The following is a 24414-nucleotide window of genomic DNA, read 5'->3' on the forward strand; positions in this document are numbered from 1 at the left end:
TTGTTGGTTAGAAAGGGATCAATAGATAGGCGAGAGAGTGGCATGGGTCAAGCTTTTGATATACGCGTACAGACTATTGAAGCATGTAGTTGGACCTTAGAAAAGAGCCTTTAGAAAGGGCACCAAACAAAGTCAAGCAAGCTTCAATTGCCTTGACTTTAGTCAATAAGCACATGTAGGACCTTATGTGCCATATAAAGCCTTCTCCCACCGAGACATACTCTCGGAATATTATACTTATTCTCTCTATCCTATGCACGTAGGCATTTACACCCACAAAAGCCTATGGTTCAGGAGGATAAGGTTTCCCCCCTATAAATTAAAGACAAGCCATCCTTCAGTTTGTGGGAGTGCTCTCCTCTTCTTATTAGGCTTAGTTGCCTAATCCAATGAGAATTAAGCCCCTAGTATAGCATTTTCTCTGTATTATTCAAGCGTATCATGGTAGTTACCCTCTTTTTCTCATTTCTTCTAAGCACTTGCTTTACCTCACTTGCCTTCTAAACTCTTTGAGAATGGGCTATTCTCACACTAGTGGGTTGTGGGTTATAAACATGATCACAATGGTGCTAGTAGTGAGGAGTTTTACCATTTTTGTGGGTGACTATCTATACATAGTCACTAGCAAAGCAAGGTTAAGCAATGTGCACTATACGGGAGCAATTAGCGTAAAATGGGTTTTTAGTGTAGTCACAATTTTGGTTCTCTTGAAGAGTTGGGTTATGGTACTAAGGCGATACACACATCTCTTCTTTGAGGGAAGGAGAAGGGAGGAGGTTGAAAGGCACAAGAACTGGGCGATAGAAAAGGAGGAGAGGATAGCAAGGCCCAAGAATTGGCCAGTTATAGGGTGCCAAGTGGAGGCCTCCCTCAATTTTCATCGTTTGCATGACTGGTGTCACATGTTCTTCTCTGACCAAAATCGCACTGTGGAGCTCAAATTCTTTACTACTCGCATCTACCTCACCGTTGACCCCACCAATGTTGAGTACATCTTGAAGACTAATTTTTGCAACTATCCCAAGGTAATAGTTCAATATTTAATGATTCTTATTTCCAAAATATAACACTAAATTCAACCATTTTCCTATTGCGGATGTGTGCGTTTGGTAGTTCTACAATTTGCAAAAGGATTGAATGGCCATCTGCTCTTTTTAACAGGTTTTTCATCCTACAACGGTTAAAATTTTCACGAGCTAATCATTAGATATACAAAAGGGTACTACCTTCCATTGCCTGTCTTTAGAAAGTTTATAGTGCTAGACTTGATTTTGGGTGGTTTGACTTAAAAAGAAAGAACAAAACAAGGTGAAGGGCTCCAAAAATTATAAGTTCTTGTCATGTTCGTGTTGAGCCATGACATCATCCACATCGGCTATCAAGGAAGACACCCCTACCAACCCACCCCCTTATCCTTGATACACAAAGTCCCAATTTTGGATTCATTAGTTTGAGGAATCACACAAAGATACCATTTGGAAAACAAAAGCAAAACGATTAGAGTAGGAAAGGAAAGGAAGGCTACAATTTTTTTATTGTTAGAAATATATTAAAAAAATTACCTAAATACTCTCAAAAAATTCCCAAAATACCCCACATTTTAAAAATTCTCAAGATACCCTCGTGCCTATTTTGGTTGGATTGTTCAAGATTTTCCTTTTTGACAATCGAGATCCGTTTTTGAGTGTTTAGCATGTAATGTGTCACAAATCACCTTGCAATAAAAGGCAATTATGTCTAAAAATAATCAAGCAATCCATCTCAGAAGCCTACGTAACCAACTCAAATCCTAGACAATCATTCTTCTTATGAAAAGCTACAAATTTTGTATCTTTCGATAAATTTTCTCTCACAACCAAGGGTAGGGGTATTTTGGAAGTTTTGAAAAATTTGAGGTGCATTTTGGAAATTTCTGACAAAATATTGGGGATATTTTAAGAATTTTTGAAATTCAAGGGGTGTTTGGGAGTTTCAACAGATTAGGGGGTATTTTGGTAATTTTCTCAAATATACAATCTCATATTTTTGAGGAATCTTTGGAAAAGAGGGGTGTTTTGGGAATTTCAACATATTAGAGGGGTATTTTGCAAATATATAATCTCATAAACAAAAGTATTTTGGGAATTTTTTGAGGTGGTTCTTTTGTGCCTTTGAGTAAAAAAAGGGGTGGCTTGGCACATGGAGAGAGGGAGGGATTGCGGGAGGGGGGGGGGAGGGGAGGGAGAGTGTGAAATATATTTTCTCTGTGCTTTGACGACAGACAGCTATCTCCGAGCGCACGAAAGAGGGATATATATTTTTTGTTTGTGTCATCGCATCTATGCTTTCGAGTTCCACGAGGAGGAGGTGCGGTTTGCAAAGATTCCATCTCTAACAGCAAGGCGGAGAGTTGTTATGTCCGAGCGCCAAGCCACACACACACACACACACACACACAGAGAGAGAGAGAGAGAGAAGAAGAAGAAGAAGAGGAGAGGGGGATATACAAGCCAAGGAGTGAGAGGACGAAGAAATCGGTTGTAAGTTGGCAGAGCAAAACGAAGTTAGCCACTAGCAGAGGGCATGGCACACGTATAGAAGATGAGCCGACCATCGTGAGCCAAACTCCTTGATTGATATCAAGAAGGAACTCCAATTTTTTGGGAAAGTTGTAGAAAAGGTGAGATGAAGCTTAAATACTGGATGAAGAAGATATTCATTATTGTAAGTCTACAATGGAATGGAATTAGGATGAGTTCACATTGCTTCATTTTCTTTTTAATTTTTGTTTGGACCTAGTGAGAATTAGCCTTGTGAGTAACATCTTCCTCAACTAGCAGCCCTAGGTAACGGAAGATGTTCCTTCTCCTCACAACTTCTCCAGTCCACCCTATAGAATCAAAATTATCATCTTTTGACAAAGAGATAAGTCTACTGAATGAATACAAAGAGATCATATCCTTTTAAATGCTGTTCATCGCAGGTCCACGGGTGCATTCACTTTTTAGTATGCTTCACAAAGGCTTTGGAGAACAAATGAATAAACAATGTATTCATAAGGTTTGATCTCATGGTATGAGATATTAGTAAAGGGTCTTTTTATTTAAGAATTTTAAAATTTTTCAATTTATAAATTATTTTTTTGTTTAAAAAACTTATTGGATAGACTAACAAAAAATTATAAAATATATTTACGTAAATAGTTTTATTTACGTAAATAGTTTTATAAGAGATCCTTTCTTTCAAAGGAGTAGACATCTATCTTGCAATGCCCCCCGCCCCCCTCCCAACCCCCCAACACACAGTTTCTTTCTTTTCTCTTTCCTTTGCCAAACCCTCTTTAAGAATGATTTCACACTTCCACTCTTCATAGTGCCTCCCTCCCCTAATTTGGCTTCTCCTAGGGCAAAGATTATCAAATGATACTTTCATGAGTATCTTTCTATAGAGAGCTTCCCTTTGCTCTTCAAAGAATGATTAATATAAAGGAACAAAGCTACACTAAAAAAAAGGCCTTTTGTGTAACAAAAAGCACATACATGGATCGCAAGTTGGGAGGCGTCAATGAGGGCGAGATTGTGATACAAAGTAAAAGTGGTGAATGTGCGTAAAAGTTACGACGTAGATGTCAAGGGGTGGTGCTATAGAGAGTGGTAGTGAACATCAAGAGAAGGAACAGAGTGGTAGTGCACATCAAGAGAAGGAACAGAGTTGAAGTGGTCTAAGAAGCCCTAGCAAAAACAATATTTTGTTAATATTTCATATCCAAGCTCGAATAAGAGAGAGAGTTGAAGTGGCCTATGAAGCCCTGGCAAAACCTTCCTTTGAAGAATCCGTGATGGTGGGGGGGATGATTTTGTTCAAGGTTGAGGCCAGCCTTAACGCAACCACCTTAGCAATGATCTTGTACGTAACCGTCATCATAGACATAGGACGCCATTCTTTTCTTAAGTGGGTCTTTCTTCAAGTTTATGTGTCCACTTTACTAGTACTTGCCGATGAACATGATGTGGGTATTGCCATTAGACCTTGGTAATAATGTCTTATATTTCAAACTTCTTCTCTTCTTGCAATGATATTTTGGCAAGCCATTAAGAGTATATAGCACAAGGTGAGTTTTGCTAAGATATAATCCACTCACAATTGTGAGTTTTGCTTTTTTTTTAAATTAAAAAAAGAGTACATAGCACAAAAAGAGGAAAATGGTATAACTTTCGATCACCCCAAGTGTGTTAGATTAGTTATGCCATTTCCCTCTTGAATAACAGATCTTGAGTTCAACTCTCCTCATCGGATAGAGCTTTAAGGTCTCTTGGGATAGTTTTCTACAACAATAAAATTCTCTTCTTCTTCTTCCTAACAGATCTTGGTTCAACTCTCCTCGTCGGATAGAGCTTTAAGGTCTCTTGGGATAGTTTTCTACAACAATAAAATTATCTTCTTCTTCTTACACTGATATTTTGGCAAGCCATTACGAGTACATAGCCAGAAAAATCAAGACATACTTATGTCATTTTTTGGTTTTTGTAGGGAGAGAGAACAAGAGAAAAATTGAGGGATTTATTAGGAGATGGCATTTTCAATGCAGATGGGGAAATTTGGAAAAAGCAACGCCGAATTGCAAATGCCATCTTCAGTGGTAACAAGAATCTAAAGGATCTAAGTGTGGATTCTTTTCGCAAAGATTCTCTTTGCCTCCTTGCAACACTCCTTACATATGCTAACACTGGACAACCCATCAATATCCAAGTAAGAAAAATTCTATTGTTCCATTTTTTATTTTTTATTTTGCAAAACTCACAACTGTAATTCTTTTGTGCTGTCTACTCTCCTATTCTTGCAAAAAAGTTATCTTTTGTCGTCCCCGAGTAGAGGTTCGAGTGGGATTGAGTGCCACCTATCTCTTTCTTATTCTCCTTTATCCTCTTTCTCTCTCTTCTTCCTAGGTAGAGGTTAGAGTTGTATTAAAGTCACTGAGTGCTTCTTTCTTTTCTCTCTCTCTCTCTCTCTCTCTCTCTCTCTCTCTCTCTCTCTCTCTCTCTCCCTCTTTGCCACATGCATTGAAGATGCAAGCATGGTTTGTTGCACTTGGAGAGAAACCCTCACTAAACATCCTCTATAAGCAAGCCAAAGCCAAAGCTTGTCAACTTTGGACTATGGAGAAATTAAGAGTGCTTTTGCAAACAGGGGATGGCTAAGTTCTTTTGTGCTCATCAATTTTTTGCTTTTTTTTAATGCAACATCTACAAGGGAGTTAAGCGCTTTGTCCTTTCTTTTCAAATGTAATTGATGAGAGCCAACTCTACTGTTTTTGGCAACGTTAGCACTAGGGATGTTGAGTCTTCACAAGGGGACGAGGCAGCTTGGCATAAGGAAAACTTTGTCTGCAATTGCATGCGAAACCTACGTAACATACCTTACAAAAGGTGCATTCCAAGAGACGACATTGCAAACTTGTTTGCCGCATTCGTAGCACCACATGCCTTTAAGATGCAAGCTGTCGATTGCATTTATAGAAAAACCCTCACTTTGCCCCCTCTAAAAGTAACATGGAGCTTCCTCACCCATCCCTATTAGGCATACACACACTCCACGAGATGACATCGCATATGGAGCTTACCCAATACTTGTCGTGATGTCATGAGTTCACCAATGCATTCCAAGCAGGGCTAGAAAAATACATTTTTCCTAACTGAAGAAAATAAGGCAAATTTGAAATTCTACCGGTTTTTAGGTCAAAATTTGAAGCTTTTGCCAGTATTTACACTAAAACTTGTGTAAATTTGCCGGTTTTTTTCAAGGCAAGCTCAAAATCTAGCCAAGATTTTATGATTTTAGCCGGTTAAAATACACTGTACCCCGGTTTTTTTCTAACAGTGATTCCAAGCACAACATGATGACAAGTGCTATTGTCAAGCACAAAGTTTTTTGAGCCCTTGACTAATTAGTAGTCTCATCATGAATTTGTTGGGCCATGTTAACGTCTTACTAATGTCGTATGACTTTATACTTTATACTAGTCCTTTACGTCCCTCATTAGTTGGAATCTTGGCAGATTCCAACGAAGACGCCTTCGTGGAGATGTGCATTTCGTTCACAACCTGTGATTGAACCTGTCACCTTATGTTTGCAGATGGCGTTTTGTCAGTCTCACATGCTGCTGACCATGCCATTACACCTATTCAAAAACAATACCCAAGCTAAGCCCAACTCCTTCGCTTGCGGATCGTCCTCCACATGTCACAATCGACTCCAGAAATGCATGCACCCTTGCCTGCCATTAGGTGATTTTCTTAGCTAGGTGTTCGCCCCCTCTATTCCCAACTTTCCCCTGCTGCGTGCAGCTGCCAATTCATTTCCCCTTCCCTTTCTCCCTCGCGGTCGCCACCTGGCCCTTTCACACGCCAACTGCATTCTGGTTTTCATTTTTCCTATAACTCAAGCCATGGAATCTTTGGTGATTCTCACTAAACTAATGAGTCCAAAATTGTATGCACATACGTATTTGAACTATTTTCAAGAGCGTAACCGCCAGATATATATTCTCGTGGTCAGATTTAACATTTTTTGCCATGTGTTGGCGTCCTAGATGTTTGCTTTGCATTTAGATTCAACATAGGAAGGAACACAAACATAGCTATCCTCAATTTTGTCACTTTAAAGCTGTTCTAGTTTCTATTGAGATGTATATCAAACTCCGATGTGCTACCAGCAATCACTTTTTTTGAATGAATGACCATCTCGCCTGATTGAACAGAGCCTTGATGCAGACTTGGAAAATTCTCTAAGTGCATGCCTTGAGGTAACTGGAAACCTATTGTTGCTCAAAACACTTGACAACCAGGTCCCTCTGTCTTACTTCCTTCTTTGTCAAGGCAATGCAAGGCAATTGGTGAAAACCGCCTGCAACTTTTGATCGAAGGGAATAAAACAATTATGTTGATATTCAGCAAAAACTTGTTGACCCTCTCGTGCAAAAGCGCTCTTTTTTTTAGTAGTACTCACTGAAACAAGTGAGTGGAGATAATATTCTATAAATCCAAAAAGAATGACTACAACTCCATGCTCCAAACGAGCCATCCATCGAGTCACATAAGACAAATGACACATAAGTTCGCAATATTAGAGAGTCGATAGATACGGGCTATTTACATGGAAATCCAAAACACATACAAAGCATAGCTGAAGACAATCACAATTGTACCATCTATAGTAACAAACCTTACATCAATCAACCATTATGAGAACCATGAATGCCACCGCCCCACGTAGACTGCCACACCAAGCTAAAGTGTCCATGATATACACTACAAGAGGTTGTGTGTTCTTGTGACGCTGTTAGCGACGGAAATACACTGGGTTTTTATAACCCCCAGCGTCGCTAAAACCGTCGCTACGAGAGCGTCGCTATATGCGTCGCTATAGGCGTCGCTAAATGCGTCGCTATATAGAGACGCTCATAGCGACGGTTATAGCGACGTTTACACAGATGACTATAGCGACGCTCATAGCGACGCTACAGAGCCATAAATAGCGACGGTTATAGCGACGCCCGAGAGAATTTTTTTTTGGTGACAGGGCATTGAATGCCCTGCCACCCATCAACCATATTGTACTTGATTCACTTTTTAAAAAAAGTGCAAGGGTAGATAATAGACCCAAAATAGTCACCCACAAGACGCATTGTTTGCAAAATTGACAAGCGTAAAATTGACAATTGTACACATCATAGGCAAAATGAATTGATTGGCAAATGTAATAATGACAATTGTACAACATCATAGGCATAAAGAATTGATTGGCAAAAGGAACTGCGGTGACAAATGTAATAATATACATGGTTCAAAAAGACGTATAAAATCCGTCTCATGATACATAAGCTATGACAAACCCTAAACTAATGCTATCTAGCTACGGCTAAACTGACGTCGTCTAGTCAGACGTCTCATCGCGTCCAAGCGGCGTATCTGTCGGATTCTGTAAAAAAAAAACAATAAGACAGCTTTCAGTAAGTATAAACATATAACGACATTTATAAAACAATACAAAAAATAGAAAAGAGTAAACCCTAATACTAACCATGCCGCCGCGAGAACTGAGAATGTCCATCAGGGCGTTTAAGCCCTTCCTGCCTGCGTACTCGCGCTCGTACGGTGTGGGATCACGTCCTGTCATTGACCACTGTCAAAACATACAAAGATTTCATTATGTTAGAATTAAAAAACTCATAAACCCTAAACCATCGAACATAAAGAGCAATGTGAAAACACTTACAAAATCGGCCTCAAATGATGCCCATCCACCGCTCCCCAAGTGGTGCGAGCTCCCTGTCTCTACTCGCGCTCTGGCTGCATCCTTTTGTTGCTTCCACTTGTCGGGATTCTCGCGCGCTGCTTTCTTCGCATTCTTCCAACCTTCTTTGGCCAGCCAATCTGGCCTGTTCCACCCATTCTTGATTGTTTTTTGCACTTCGGAACGCTTGTGTTTGCAGTATTCGCGCATTCGAATCTTCATCAGGTCGGGGCCAGTATGGTAACTCGTACCATAGAGATAGTCTCTTCATCCCTGGAGGCAATCCGTCATCGCACATCTCCTTCTGCTCTAACCATGCTTGTGCAGACATCCTTGGTGGCTCTCTTCCCAAAAAGCCGTCGCGTAACACATGATTCTCTGGAAGATATGCTTGATGACCTTCGTAGATTTGCTTCTTCAGTGAGGGCGCCCTACGTGCATTCAGTCTAGGTCCACATGTGACACATGCTCTGTATCCGCTTGTTTGAAGCCCTGCATGTATACACATGATAATAGATCAACTATGGAAAAAAACAAGATTTACAGTGTCTGAGTGAGGAGTGTCAATAGATCACCTGAGCATTCTGTTAGCCCGGGATAGTCATGCATGGTCCACATTAGAATGCCTCTGATCAAAGCATTCCGTCGTCCTGTGTGTCGGCTCATATCTACCACCTCTATGCCAATCCACAATTGTTGTAGCTCTTCCAATAGTGGACGAAGATACACATCCATATTCTCCACTTTATATCGCCCTGGCACAATCAAGCTTAGCCATAGGTGCCCCTTCTTCGTAGTCAACCACGGGGGAATGTTGTAGTTGACGATGACAACGGGCCATACACTGCAAGATGTTGATCTTTGACCAAATGGATTTACGCCATCCATAGCCAGGCCTAAGCGCAAATTTTGAGCTTCCCTGGCAAAATCCGACCATGTTCCATCTATATGTTTCCAGGCTACGCAATTTGCAGGAATTCGTAGCACACCATCCGAAGATTTATTCTCCTCATGCCATGATGCTAGGGTGGCCATGGACTTACATTCGAAGAAATGCTTGATGCGAGGAAGCAGAGGAAAATGTCGCAAAACCTTTTGTGGAATTTTTGTCCCGTGGAGATCTACTCGATATCTTTCGGAATCACATTTCGGACACTTCTCCATGTCTATGTATTCCCCTCTGAAAAGAATGCAGTCATTAGGACAAGCGTGGATAGAATTGTAATCCATCCCCAAGTTTCGCAAAATCTTTTTTGCTTCATCTCGGGAATCTGACATCGCATTGTCAGCTGGTAGTATGTGCTCTTTAAGCAATCTTATACACAACATAAAAATACGATACAGTCGTGTAAAAATCTATCAGATCATTATACATTTAGAGTTTTATTAAAGTAAACTAATTGTAATAGATCACCTGAAAAGCGCTGTGACGCTAGTGTCACTCCATCCAAACTTTGCCTGCATGTTGAGAAGAACCAGGAGTGCTTTCAATCTAGACATACATGCTCCATTATACAATGGCGTATCGGCTTCACTTTTCATATCATCATAGATAAGCCTTTCTGAATCCATGATCGTCTCGATCATTTCATCAATCTCGGACTCAAACATTGCCTCGTTGGAAATGTGCTCTGCATAATCATCCCCCGAGCTGTCAGAGGCTACATCTTGTGGCCTCACATATGCTGCTTGACCAAAGCGCCTGCGAACACGTCTATTGGGTTGCAAGATTGCTGCTTGTTGGCCAGCGTCAGAGTCCGACGAGTTATAATTGGCAACAGCTCGATCTATAATAGATGGATCGAACTCGCCAAATTCGCGAACGTGCTGCAAAGAAACACGTCTTGTTCGTCGCACAGCATGCTTGCATTGATTACAAGGACATAAGACCCTCGTTGAGAGATAGGTGTTTCGGTTGGACGGTCCCACATCCTCGTCACTACTCATAATGAGGATAAAAATCTTATAACCTGAACAACAAATTTAATATTCTATTGGCATTCTTCGTCTTATCTCTCTCTCTCTCTCTCTCTCTCTCTCTCTCTCTCTCTCTCTCTCTCTCTCTCTCTCTTTACCTCACATTCTCTAGTCATGTCCAATCCCTGCACACCTCGGTCTAGAGGTGCATGGAGATCAGAACCACCGGGTTATAATCTCGTCTTTATTGGTCAATACCTATATTTGTGGGTACAAGAAATCTACAGACCCACGTCTACATGATACTGCATGTAGTGAACAAAACCCCTTTGCCTCTTCTCTAGCTGTAGCACTTCACAGCATCTTAACATCTTTTCACAGTAGATCTTTTCACTGTTCGTCTAACTCTAAACCCTAAACCGTAAGTAATTCTTGCGTGGACTCGATCTAACGTAAATAAGCGTAAATCTAAATAAACGTAAATCTAACTAAAAATAAACCTAAATCTAATTTAACGTAAGTCTACATCTAACCTAATCTTTAACGTCTTTTGGGATAGTTTCCTACGACGTTAAAACTCTCTTCTTCTTGTGTGTGTGTGTGTGGGTAAACCTAAATAAACCTAAGTCTAATCTAATATAACATAAATCTAAATCTAACGTAAATTATGTTATATTAAAAACAAAGAACTAAACTAACAGGGATTATAAGAACCTTAAAACTGATTTAACACATAATTTTTCACATAACTCGGCAAGAGTTGGCATTCTCATCACTAAAGATGTGAGAGTTAACTTCCGACGGTGACGCTGCCTCATCTCCATCCACATCTGACGACAGCAATTGGCCCTTTAGACCGTTCTTGCTCTTGTTACTAACTTTGAAGTTGCTGTTGAATGACTAGAGGTTGTCTAGATGGTCATTGTGTCGGGGATGTAGTGACTCTTGCCGCCCTGAAGATCCACCTTCTTCTCTATCTTCTGAAGACATTTCACCAGTACTTTTGGATCGACGGAGCCCACCATGAGTGAACGCAGCAATACCCTATATTCCATTGAGGGCTTTCTTCACCCGCTTCATGCAGGCATCGCAGTCTATGGAGACCTAAATCTAATCTAATATAACGTAAATCTAAATCTAGTGTAAATAAACGTAAATCTAATTAAAAATAAACCTAAATCTAATCTAATTTAACTTAAATAAACCTAAATCTAATTTAACGTAAGTCTACATCTAACCTAATCTTTAACGTCTTTTAGGATAGTTTCCTACGACGTTATAACTCTCTTCTTCTTGTGTGTGTGCGCGTATGTGGATGTGTGTGCCAATAAAAAGAGATAAATGGTATAACCTTTCTATCACCCATGCCAAGTATGATAGATTGGTTATGCCATTTCCCTCTTGAATAATAGGTCTTGAGTTCAACTCCTCGTCGGCTAGATCTTTAGGTCTTTTAATTTTAATTAGTTTCCTACGACGTTAAATTAGTTTCTCTCTCTTTCTCTCTCAATGTGTGTGCGTTTTTTTGGATCGTATGCATGTTTTCTCTCTCTTTTCCTCTCTCAATGTGTGCGTTTTTTGTTTATGCATGTTCTCTCTCTCTTTTCCTCTCTCAATGCGTGCGTTTTTTGTTTATGCATGCTCTCTCTCTCTTTTCCTCTCTCAATGTGTGTGTGCATTCTTTGTTTATGTATGTGTGTGTGCATTTTTGTTTATGTTTGTACTCTCTCTCTCTCTCTCTCTCTCTCTCTCTCTCTCTCAAAAACACTATGTGTGTGTGTATGTGTGTGTGTGTGAAAGAGAGAGAGAGAGGGAGAGAGAAAGAGGAGAAGGGAACATGAGAGTGAGGAGAGGGAAGGAGCATACCTGGCTCTCCTTCCTCTCCTCGTGTGTGTGTGTGTGTGTGTGTGGAGAAGAAAAAGAGAGAGAGAGAGAGAGAGAGGGAGGGAGAGCGTTACCTGCTCCTTGCTTGAGGGCGTCGAAAAACTCAGATATGAAATCTGAGTTTTTGGACGCGCTCTGTTATTTTTTTAGCCCAATCGGCGTCGCTATGAGCGTCGCAAATTTCTTGAAAAATTTGTCAAAAAATTTGCGACGCTCATACCGACGCCGGGATTTTTTTTTTGAGCGTCGCTGTGTGAGCGTCGCTAATATGAATAGCCTCTTGTAGTGATTACCTACAAAAAGAAACACATTCATATAGAGCAAACCGGAACAAACAAGCACATGTATCTTTTTGGATCAAAGTGGTGGACTTCCAAGATGTCTTGAGGACCCAAACCCCATCAAAACACATTCAAAATAAAAGAGAGAAGAGGGTGCCACCATAGTCCCCCCTGTCGCCACCAGGGAGGCGTGCTCCCGCAACCCCCCACATCCCAAGCTTGAACATTGTAGCAGAATGCCAACCAAGTCGTGGACAAGAGCATTACTAATAGTTGTAATTCTTTTGGGTTGTTAAATAATCCACTCATGATTGTGAGTTTTTCCCAAAAAAAAATAGAGGTACTCTTTGAAAAATTTACAAAAAGTATCATCTAAATTAGTTCACGTGGATTCTGTTAGCATCAAAGTGATAATTTTGTTTTGTTGTAAAGATTATTAAAATAACTAATTTGACACACTAAATTATGGCTAGTACCAATTTGATTGTCAAATAGGATTTATTGATGGGCATGACGATGGACTCGATAAGCAGGGTCGGGTTTGGCATACAAGGGGGAGGCATGTTTACAATGAGAAATACTTTTACTCGAGCTTTTGATAGAGCCAATGCCATGATAAGTAGGAGATATGTAAATGTATGGTGGAAAGTCCACAAAGGTCTTCGACTCGGTACAGAAAAGAGCTTAGTTCAAGAGCTAGACAATCTTAATGCCTTCACTTCTCAAGTTATTGCAGAAAGAAGGGATCAGTTCAACAAACAATCACCCACTCCAACATGCTGTGAATCCCCTCAGTACAAGGTGACAAAGTGGTTTTCTATACTCTTTTTGGAATCCTTATACATTGTTTTTTTATGTAAATAATAAATAGACTGGTTTTCTATACATTTTTGGGGTCCTTATACACTAAGTTTTGATGTGGTTAATAAATAGACTGCTTTTTAGCTTTTACAAGCTGTGTGCAGTATTTCTTCATCAAATTAGTCTTAAAGTTCATAAAATCCTGGCTTAGGAACTAACTACGTGCTAAAATTTACATTGATCACCACAAACTCACAAACTAGTAAAATTTAGGATATGAGGGGGCATCCACACGGGTAACTGTTTTCAAGTTACCCCCTCCCCCACATGCTTGTGTATGAGTGACTTGTTGTCACAACACAAATTAACTCAAATCGCTTCTAACCTCTTACCCCCTCCGATGTAGGGGGCACCTAAGATTACTAGAAGATAGTTGAGATGTTGCAATCTTGTATATGGAAGGTAAGGAGGTTGTCATGCAACCTATAGTTGTCAGTAAGATATAGCTAGTATAACCATGCCAAAATTGACATAGTTACAAAAGGACTTGCACAAATATACATGATACATAAATGGTGAACATATGTGACCATCCATCTAGTTATCCAATGAAGTAGCCGATAATTATGCTTCGAGAGACTGCTACCTGCTGAAACTTCGCAAGTATCCTTTGTTAACATTTCAATTTTTCTCCTACCATGCTCGGCAAGAGCCATGGCATCTTCCACTCACCATTGTGAGTTTTGCAAAAAAAAAAAAAAAAACAATTTTTCTTTCACTTTCCTTTTCACCCACTGGGTCTTTGTCTTGCACATACGTGTGCACACACTCATGTGCGTGCACACACACACACACACACATGTATCATTGAGCAATTGTTGAGTTGGTAGGGGTGCCTGAGTGGTGCTTTCAAGGTTGAGGGATCGAGTGGCCTTGAGGGATCGGGTGGGATAGATTGCTTGATGAGATTAGTAGGGTGCTCGTGAGAACACCAAGTGGGATCAGGTGGGTAGATTGCATGATACCTCAATCTTTCTTTTTTTTTTGGCAAATCGCACACATCCCGTGTGAGGTGACAAATCACGTCCGTGAGCACTAACGGATCGCCTGGCCGCATTCGAACAGATGACCCTCGTCACCGAGGACGAATGCTCAACCTACCAAACTAGCTCAAAGTTGAGAAGGCTGCCGTCAAGTAGGATAGATTGCTTGATCTCTCTTTGGCCAAACTAGATAAGAATCTAAAACAGCAATGTATGTCATATACAATAACTGTGGCGAAAGGTTAACCTCAATATAATCATATTTTGTTAAATTACATACATAAAGGCTACTCTAATATTTATTTTCATGGTACTTTTTTTTAAAAATACACAGGTGAGGGGCGATATTCTTTCCAAGCTGATGGACATTGGAGGGGGGAAAAGCACAGAGAAAGACTTGCGAGACTCGATCATGAACTTCACGATTGCAGGAAGGGATACCACAGCTGTGACAATGGCATGGTTCATTTACAACATATGCATACATAAGGAGGTTGCCAAGAGTATCTACGAGGAGGTCAACAAAGTCATCCATGCCAGCCTGCAACAATCCATAGTCATGTCAAGCTCATGTGACCAACAACCTTTGAACAAGTATGAGCAAGTGGCATACAGACTCACATACCATAGTTTAAGCCGCATGCATTATCTGCATGCCGCCCTCACTGAAACCTTGCGCTTGTATCCAGCAGTCCCCAGGGTATGTATGAGAGAGAGAGAGAGAGAGAGAGAGAGAGAGAAAGTATTATGCATACATAAATACAAATTTAATGTGGGACATTGAGCTACATTGTGAATAATTGTTTGGGTCGTGACTCGTATGTAAAAGAGTAAAAGTGTGTGCGTGTGTGCACGCGCGCGCGCGCGAGTGAGAGAGAGAAAGAGAGAGAGAGAGATTTTGGGCAAGTCAGTAAGCATTATGCATAGGCAGTGTTCGGGAAAAATGTGTCTAAGCTCAATATTGTGTTGTGTTGTTTCCAATTTCAAAAATGCCGGTTTAGGGCCAGGGGAAAAGGAGAAATTTCGCCCTACAATAGAGAAACATTGTGTAAAAAACCAAAAAATACCCCTAATTTTTTAAAATTTCCTCTTGGCAAACCGAAGGAAAGGGAAATTGTATGTTTGGGAAAGATGATTTTTCTCGAAGACTGTGCATAGGTTTATGGATAGGGCAAAACCCCCAACTTTAGCACATGACGATGAGGGCTGTCGATCACAGACACATGTGGCACGTTTCGTGCCTTGAGGGGTGCGATCGAAAGCTCGGAGCTATGACATGCTCCCCAACAGTTCGGCAGACTACGACGAAGGATGCGCATCTATCTTTTGAAATGCGTGCAACAAAATACCAAGGGTATTACGAGACACACCCCAGGGGTAATTCAAGACATTTCTCCAACAAGGCTCGATCTTGAATCTGATGGCCGGCATCAGCTCTCACACCGAGTTATGACAACACTCTCCGAAGAAGGATGCACGTCAGTTTTTTGGGACATCGCACAACAAAATACAAAGGATATCGCGAGACACACCCCATGGGTGATTCGGGACATTTCTCCAACAAGGCTTTATCTCGAATTTGATGGATGGCATCAACTCTCACACCAGTTGAGGTACCATGTAGCCATGAGCGCTTATCAACTACCGTGTAGCCACACCAAAAGGTATTCATGACATTTCTCTAGCAAAGCTCGATCTCTGATCCGATCGCCAACCGTTCAATTCTTACACTGTAGCCATGGGCGCTTGTACGATTACTGGAGCTTCGTCTATCTCTTTATTGGGACCTCGTTAGTCCCTAAATAGGGGGTTTCCTTTTATTGGGGGTTTTATCGTATCACTTCTTTCATCGTTCAGACATATTGACTCCGCTGATATTCTATTCATTGGATACTCCTTAGATTACAGTTCTGAGTTGAGATCTCTCTCACTGTAAAAGGTGGATGAGGAGTTCGAACGTGCGACATAATTATGGTACGACTTCACAATGTTCTCGTAGCCAACCCAGCATGCATGAGGTGTCGTGATCTTGAGCATAATTTCTACATATAATTAAAAAAAAATAGCTTGAACCTCCTACGTCCCCATAGCTGCCAGTTCCCTGCGCGACAGGATGCAGAGCAGCTGAAGCATGTGGCTGGAGCATGAGCAGCCGAATCGCCTCGCATCTTCCCCCTCGCTCAAACGTTTGTCTGCAAACTTCAACACCTCCCATTCAGCTTCGAAACGGATCTCACATGATTCTATCGTTTTTTCGATTTTTCCTAGCTGGGTACCCCATACTTGCATACATACTCGCTCATTCTAAATTAAAACCCCCAACCTACCAGATACCCTTCTATTCTCTCCCCCCCTAAAAATCCACGTCATCCCCTTCGCCTCGCCCTACTTCCTCTCGTCTTGTCGGACCTCCACGTAGAGACACACATGGTGTGTTTGGGGGGGGGGGGGGGGGGGAACGAGGGGCGCTCGTCTTGGGTCTCGTTTAAATTTATTACGAGCATCTTACTTGCATTCCACTCAGTTGGTCTTTTTTCGAAATCGTCCAGGCATACTCATACTTGCTCTATTTCTCTCTTCTTCTTGTAAGTCACAAGATACCCTTTCTTACTTTTCTTCCCACCTTTAAAAAGTTAAACATTTCATAATCCATTCGAAGTGAAATTGTTTTTGCCGATTGCAGCAGATTGGTTCTTGGTGGATGCAGGTCTTTATGCTTCCGTTAATAGTGGATGCAGATTGCACTTCTCCGTCTGTGATACGCTCAGGCAATGGTCATGCGGTGGCCGGCAGGCCCCTTAGATGGGGGCGCACCATGCAGCCGGGGCCTCTCGGCTTTACTGTCTGAATCGATCTTTCTTATGATAGGGTGGCTCGTTCCTAGGTGATGGAGTTGACGACCCCACCTTATGCGGATGGATGTCTCTTATGTTGATATCGGTTGGCTCCTATGCTTTTTGGGTGCTCTTGCTTGGTTGGAGGAGGGCCTGGCACGTAAGGGCCTGCTCAAACCGAACCAGGGCATCACCAGTACGATAACATCCAGCTAACACGAGAGCCACGTGACCACATAGATCCAACCGACTCATCAGGGAGCCACACACTTACTTTACCAATCTTACATCAACAAAGGTATATCACCCACTACTACTAGCGGCTTCGTAATCTTAACGGCCCGAATCTCTCCAGATTCCTCCTTGCGGCATCATCCGATAGACCCTCAAGCAAAACCTGCATTGTTCGTACAAGAATGCAACTTGAACGCAGGTGTGCTCAAGCAAAAAAATGCCAGCTGACCACCTCACCATCTTGCATCCCTTTTCGCCTGAATGGGGCGACCTTGCTTGCCTACCTCGTTGCTGCAATCACTTGATGCCTCACGTTGCCTCCCTTTCCCCATCGACCACCTCCGACGAGCTCGTGGCCACCCTTCCTTTTCTTGCCAGCGGGGATCTTCCTCGATTCCCACTAATAAAATATTAAATAAGAGTGGGTACCCCCTACTCGATTCAAATATATTTAAGGATGATAACATGTTTGTAGATGTACCTACAAGTTTATTGTTCAAGACTTTACAGCATTGGGCCAAAACCTCAGGAGATCATACATCTTAAAGCATGTCACCGTTCTTATGTTGCGTAGCTGATCCTACTATAGACTATCAATTAGATAAGCTCAACACATTCATGTGTGATATCTTTGAACTGAGCTATCACATGCTACCCCTCAAATACTTGACGGTTTTCAAACCTAATTCAAAAGAATACCTATCTATTTGAGTGCATACCAAAATGGTTTTGTTCTAAATGTTTCTTCCATCCACAACTAAGTCATTCGTAAAGAGTGCCAGCTTCCATGTCTTATGCACCCATTTGCATACCTTGGCGGGTCTGCCAAGGTATGACCCACCGATCAAGAGGGACAATCTTTAAAGAGATGCAAGGGATCCTCCAAAGTAACTTTGCACCAAGGGCAAGTGTCCGTGTCAAGCCCTCACAAAAGAATCTTGTTCTTGGATCATCCCCACAATACCTTCCAAGTGAAGATCTTCATTTTCCTTGGCCATTTTGCCTCCCAAATGTTGTTTGCACACTTCCTCCACTTCTCTTTGCCCTCCACATTTTGATGAGTGCAGTGAACCAAATGCGAGCAATATTTTTTTGCCATGATTAATAGGTCTTACATCGGCGACATGCATTGGGCTAACATATAACACTTCTGAGACTCTACTGATATGTAGCCTTTCATTTAGATTCAAATTGTGGAGGACATTGGAGCTGTGCTAAACTGGTCCACATCCTTCCAACAACAGTTGATGTCATCCCAAAAGTGAGCAAGCTTGGAGACCCAAGAGGACCAATGCAAGATAGATCATTTGAAGTAGCGGATGCCTCCCCCCACTCCAGTGTTGAAGTCACCTTGTTGCGTTTTTTAATAACAAGTTTCTATGTGCAATCCCCAAGCTTTAGAAAAGACCAATTCGAAGCTAGAGTTTTGTTATGTACCTTAGCCTCCTTCCTTGGTTCTCCTTGTGAGTAAAGCTTTGCTTTCTCAATCATTTTCCAAGCCATGACTGCCCAATCCTGCCATTCATTTGTAAGGGAGACTACCAGCTTTGCGCACATGGCTTTTGCATATATTGCTAAGCCTAGAATCCCAATGCCTCCTTGGTCCTTGCATCTAGACATCCATTTTCATTTCCCCCATTGCCACCACGCCATACCTTTTTGTGTTATTTTTTGATAGGAAATATTTGATGGGTTCAACTTCCTTCCAACAGGCAAAGGAAATGTTAGGAATCATGAGAGAGTTGATTGCATTCACCCTATCATGAAAGGGGAGAACAGAGTATTTCCACCTTCTTATCTTGTTGTTGATTTTGCTTAGGACTCAATCAAATCTTTGCTTGTCCGAGATGTCCACCCACAAAGGTGACCTGAGGTGTTTGAACACTTTCTCTTTAGATATAATTTCTCTGGCCAGTGAGTGATATCAATCTTGATATTTCAATGTTGCACTTAGAGCCTGATGTAGTGGAAAACACTTGGATGATCTCAATGGTTCTTTTGAACATTAGGGAATTGGCTTTTATGAAGAGTAGATGATAATCGTCTCCAAACAATTTTTTGAACAATTGCTTGCTCCCTAGTAGTAAGAGACCGTGTATTTTCCCATTTACAACATTATCCTCTAGTGAAGTCACCAATGGATGCGACCCAATAGGAAAAAGGAGCGGGGAAAGTGGGTACCCTTGTTTGATTGACCTCTTCACTTCAAACGATCCTACCACTCTATTGTTGAGGAGGATTGTTGAGGAGGAGTTTTGAGAAGGTGCCCTCCCCAGGGGTGTTACAATACATAATCGTGCACATTCTAGGTCCAAACACCTTCATGACAGATTCAATGAATGATCATGATATTCTGTCATAAGATCGACACAAAAGATTTAATCTAATGTTTTCCTAGTTGGAATATTTTTCTAATGGACATATTTTATGACCGTGTTTGAAGCATTGAAGTCTCTGAGAATATCAAATTTTAGAGCCTTTTGGAAATTTGAGTTCATTTGGGAATCCATAATAAGGCTAAGATTTGGCCATATGGTGTCTTGCTCGGTTAGAATAAGGCGGCTGAGTACGGTTACGTGATGCAGACTGACTTCAATCATGAGTTTGTATTGCAGGTCTTAGAGATATATTCTGCTTTCTCGGTTGTCTTATATTTTTTGGATTGAGGAATGACTTTCCAAGGTTTATGGGACTGGGCGGCAACGACAACAAACAACAGGAACACAATTTGTCATTTCATAGTAGTTGGCAAAGGGTTCTATGTGGCAGAGTGCTTGTTCGAGCACGGTTCAAGATCGGGTTATTTGACAAGGTATCTGGGGGGCATCTTTCTTCGCCAATGCAATGTTGTGGTCACCCGAGTTCTATCCAAATGAAGAGTTTATGAACTTCTGCCCAGTGTGGGTTACGCTAAATAGCCTTTCTCTTTGGCTATGAGGCCAAGCGGACACTATTTCTATGGACCAGGGGTGTAGACTCCATGCCCCACGACCTCCGATTGTGACGGCCAAGGTCACGAGGTGGATCACATTGAGCTGCATGATGATTTTGATGTGGATGGGGAAGAGCATGAAGCGAGGAAAAAATCTTGAAAGATTCCCGCTAGCCTAATGCAAAGCAGCCTGACCCCCAAATATCTTGGCCTTACGGGAGCGAAGCCCGTCGCATGCACAGAGTCCCACGAGGCATCTGCCACCTGCGGCAGCCCTCCCCAGAACACATGAACTAGACACAGGCAGCACTGGTATATATACTGCAGTTGGCGCCTTCCACTGAGTAAAGAGGAGCTGCAAACTGATGCCGCCGGGGCGATCCCCTGCACCATGTGCACAAGCACACAATATCAGCTCCAGACTGTCCGCCACGCGAGACCACAGATGCTCCGGCGCATCCCCCCTCCACAGAGCCGCCTACTAGGGATTTCATAAATGTAAATGGCTTACCTAGATCATATTGAGAAGCTTGAACAAAAGACTTTTTTTTTTCCCAGCCCAAATGGGTGAGGCCTTAGTGGTGCCTCCCTTTTTGCTAATGACAAGGAGATTACTTTTAATAAAATGCACATTGTTTGATAGGCTACTTGGCATAGTGGAAACAAATTACGTAGACATGATGTTTGGGGAATGGTGACGATGGAGTAAGTTAGAAGATCTTGTTATTACAAGAACATAGCTAAGTTTCAAAGACTAGAGTCTTGTTTTGATTGCATTAGGTAGTGTGTATCTCTTTGTCTGTATAGGGATGAGAGCCCTAGGTAGAGATAGAATGAGCATCACTTTGGAGACTCGTATTGATTATGGTAGAGAGAGACTTTGATGGCAACCAAGCAAGAAGACAAACATGGTTGCCACGACTGCTACTATCTACAATGGCAACTCCCTTTGATAGATGCGGTTGCAACACCACATCCATTTGAGGGATAGAGCTGTCGAAGAAGCTCGTGGAGCGCATGGTATCCAATCTGTCCTTGCCCAGCTTCTTTTGGTCTCCCCTCATCTGTAAGAGAGCGTACAGTCTCGACAATGTACTTGAATGGAACTTTGAGCAAAGGTGTGCATTCCACCGGCAAGGCCCTGGTTGCTTCTATTCACGCAGGGGCTGATGCTATGGATTAAGGGCCTGTAAGTCTTGGCTGGACCTCTCCTTTGTGCGGCCATGGCAGTAGCGGACAGACTGATTTTTTGTGCCGGTCTCAAAGGAACGCGACTTCTGCAAGAAGGGGCTTCTAATCTCTGCACACTACAATCTATTGATAACTCGTGCTTGTATGCAATTGCATCTACTCTCAAGGAGTGCTTGTTATAGCCCATTGTGGAGCTGGTCATGGTGGACCCCAACACCAAGGTTGTATGCTCCATTGTTGCTCATGCGGGCGACCTCCAACACTAGACAACATGATGCATTTGTTGGGTATGTTCGAGCCCTTACGCTTTTCTATCTCAAAGAGCAGTCATTAATAGATCAAGAGGTTGAAGGGATCACAGGAGCTTTAAGGAGAGAGAAAAAAGTGGTTGGTAAAGGCAAAATTGTGCTCTATACTAGAGGCTAGTACATGCTTCAATGGGAAACTCACCCATAGACCTCTTCCTTAGTTCAGCCTTTAGTAACAAAAAACTTCCATCCTCTCTCTCTCTCTCTCTCTCTCTCTCTCCCCCCCCCCCTTTTGAATGCCTCTATTGAAAGCTTAGAGAGTGTTCAACCCTCTGAGAAATTATAACCTTTTTTTAAAATATGGATTGTATTTCACTTGAAGCTTCCTTTGACAATCCATTTCACATTTGAAAACACACTAGTAGTGTTGTTGGACTTTGACAGTAGTAGGCATGAGGATGGGCAAAGGAAGGCGGGGATAGCACGTCGACAGGCAGAGCACACAAAGAGGAAAGTAGCTCTCAAAGCTTTTTGCCTAGGCCATGTTGGGCATATCTAGAAATTAATGCAAACGACGTTCTAAGTAGAAGGCTCATTGAGGACTTTTTGAGTAGTGTTAGAAAAAAACCGGGTTCCAATGTATTTTAACCGGCTGAAATCCTAATATCCCGGTTAGATTTTGAGCTTGCCTTGAAGAAAACCGGGCAATTTTCACATGTTTTAGAGTTAATTACCGGCAAAAGCTTCAAATTTTGACCTAAAAACCGGGAGAATTTCAAGTTCTCCCTTATTTTCTTTAGTTGTTTTTTTCTAACCCTGTTTTTGAGCTCTCCTAGTGCGTCACATTTACCATTGCACAATGTCACCGACCTTCAAGATGCAAGCATGGGCAATTGCATTTAAGGAGAATATTCCCCTTTTCATAGTCTAAGCAACCCAAAGCTTCCTCATCTCATCACAACCAAGTCAAGTAAATGATTCAATGAACGTGCTCCAAGAGATTTCTTTCTGCATACATACAAAGCACATGATCACATTCTAATCACTTTGAAAGAGGTTGTGATAAGAAACTATAGAAGAGGGTGATAAGAAAGATATATACAAAGCACATGATCACATTCTAATCACTTTGAAAGAGCTTGTGATAAGAAACTATAGAAGAGGGTTGCAGGCTTTCAAGTAGTAGCTCAATAGAAATGCATCAACCTGTGTGTGTGTGTGTGTGTGTGTGTTGAGAGAGAGAGAGAGAGAGAGAGAGAGTTTTTTTAGGGCCATTAGCAACTTCAGAGAGAAACCAACCAAAAAATTACGTTGAGAAATATACATCAAGAAGATGGGTGATTTTGACGGATTAAATCCCCCTCCGGGGTCTTGATCGTGGGGAGAGAGAGAGAGAGAGAGAGTGGTGGTTCTGAGGGGATTAATGGCTCGAAAGCTCAAAGCGAGATCTCGAGGCGGGCTAAACCAGAGCAATGCAAAAATTTGGGCTTTGCTAGTTGGTTTTGAACCCCCAACCTCTCGACATGGATTTTGGGTCACATGGGCATTGCCCAGGTTTAGAAGGTTCAATTTGTGGTTGGGTTTAGTTTTGATGTGACGGGTGTGACTCTGGTTGCACAAATTTTTTGTCTGTGGACTTGTGAGCAGTGGATCCCTCACCACCCGTCATTAAATTAATGTTGTGTGTTACTTAGTTATGCATGAGAGACTAGAGACTGAAATAAAACTTTTGGCACATAGGATACGAAAGTAGCACTTGATGATGATATGCTACCTGATGGAACTCACATAAGGAAGGGTGACCACGTGGCGTATGTTCCATACTCAATGGGAAGAATGGAGTTTATATGGGGAAAAGATGCCCTTGAATTCAAACCTCAGCGGTGGCTTAAAGATGGCCATTTTAGCCAACCCTCTCCATTCAAATTTTCTAGTTTTCAGGTAAATCAAGGAATGTTGTTATGTGATTGCACACTTTAAAGTTAACTATAAAGACCTTCAATATACTGATTTCATTGCTAAAGGTTGCAAACTCATTCTGATATTTTTGAGGTATTTTTGTGTTATAGGCCGGCCCAAGAATGTGTATCGGCAAAGATTGGGCATACTTACAAATGAAGATGACAATGGCTTTACTCTTATATTTCTTTGAATTTAAACTCGTTCCGGGGCAAGCCGTTCAATACCAGATGATGCTAGTTTTGTCAATTGCTAATGGCCTTCACGTAACTGTACATGATCGGGCAAACATTTAATTCATTCTTTCTAAAAGCCTCAAAAGTGTAAATTCTCAAGGGAATTAGAAATATGGACAAGGTGAAAACAAATCAATTTATTGCAAGCCATGAGTCTCTTTGTTTCATTTGTACCATCTATACTAAGGATAAAGGGGGAGGGAATTCCGCCCCCCCCCCTTGCCACGCGTCAGAACCTCCTTCAAGCGGTGGGTGTGGCCTACAGCTCCGGGAGCACAGTGACACGCACACACACACACACACAGAGGCGGCTGTACTAATGTCTATAAAAGAACTCGTCTTGCCTGGTTGGCCTTGTCATAGAATTTCTCTTCTCAAGAAATAGCGAGATACAATTGGACTTTTTTTTTAAACAGAACAATATATCGTGACGGACAAAAAATATTTTATGAAACATATTTTTTTAGGTGAAAATCAAATTGTAACTGCTATGTTAAAATCAAATACTCGTTTTTGGGTGCAGCATCACTGCAATATATGCATCAAGATAGAGCACTCACCTTTCTTGTGATAAGGTCAATTG

At 41.7% G+C, this 24414-nt stretch overlaps 1 protein-coding gene across 4 annotated transcripts; it reads left to right on the forward strand.

Annotated features, from left to right (window-relative positions):
• Window positions 1-228: 228 nt before the first annotated feature.
• On the forward strand, window positions 229-23977 carry LOC147450916 (cytochrome P450 704B1-like). Of its 4 annotated transcripts, XM_086519910.1 has the most exons (6): window positions 235-1025; window positions 4510-4728; window positions 12849-13154; window positions 14532-14897; window positions 23377-23577; window positions 23706-23977. In XM_086519910.1, the coding sequence occupies exons 1-6, from the start codon at window positions 516-518 to the stop codon at window positions 23889-23891; spliced, it is 1788 nt and encodes a 595-aa protein (XP_086376036.1). In that variant the 5' UTR covers window positions 235-515; the 3' UTR covers window positions 23892-23977. The 4 variants fall into 4 exon arrangements, with proteins under 4 accessions (XP_086376037.1, XP_086376039.1, XP_086376038.1 ...); XM_086519911.1 differs by lacking the exon at window positions 23377-23577 and having other exon boundaries at window positions 229-1025; XM_086519913.1 differs by lacking the exon at window positions 12849-13154 and having other exon boundaries at window positions 230-1025.
• The last annotated feature ends 437 nt before the right edge of the window (window positions 23978-24414 follow it).

The sequence above is a fragment of the Adiantum capillus-veneris genome, chromosome 9 (genome assembly GCF_014529385.1).
Source record: "Adiantum capillus-veneris isolate H3 chromosome 9, ASM1452938v2, whole genome shotgun sequence".
In the NCBI taxonomy this organism is placed as follows: domain Eukaryota; kingdom Viridiplantae; phylum Streptophyta; class Polypodiopsida; order Polypodiales; family Pteridaceae; genus Adiantum; species Adiantum capillus-veneris.

What these genes read in the sequence shown, in the direction of transcription:
- LOC147450916 (XM_086519910.1), top strand. Translation starts at nt 516, where the DNA reads ATGGGCTATTCTCACACTAGTGGGTTGTGGGTTATAAACATGATCACA. An exon ending in ATTTTTGCAACTATCCCAAG is followed by an intron (nt 1,026 to 4,509) that starts GTAATAGTTCAA and finishes TGGTTTTTGTAG; the next exon opens with GGAGAGAGAACAAGAGAAAA. An exon ending in TGTATCCAGCAGTCCCCAGG is followed by an intron (nt 14,898 to 23,376) that starts GTATGTATGAGA and finishes TTTGGCACATAG; the next exon opens with GATACGAAAGTAGCACTTGA.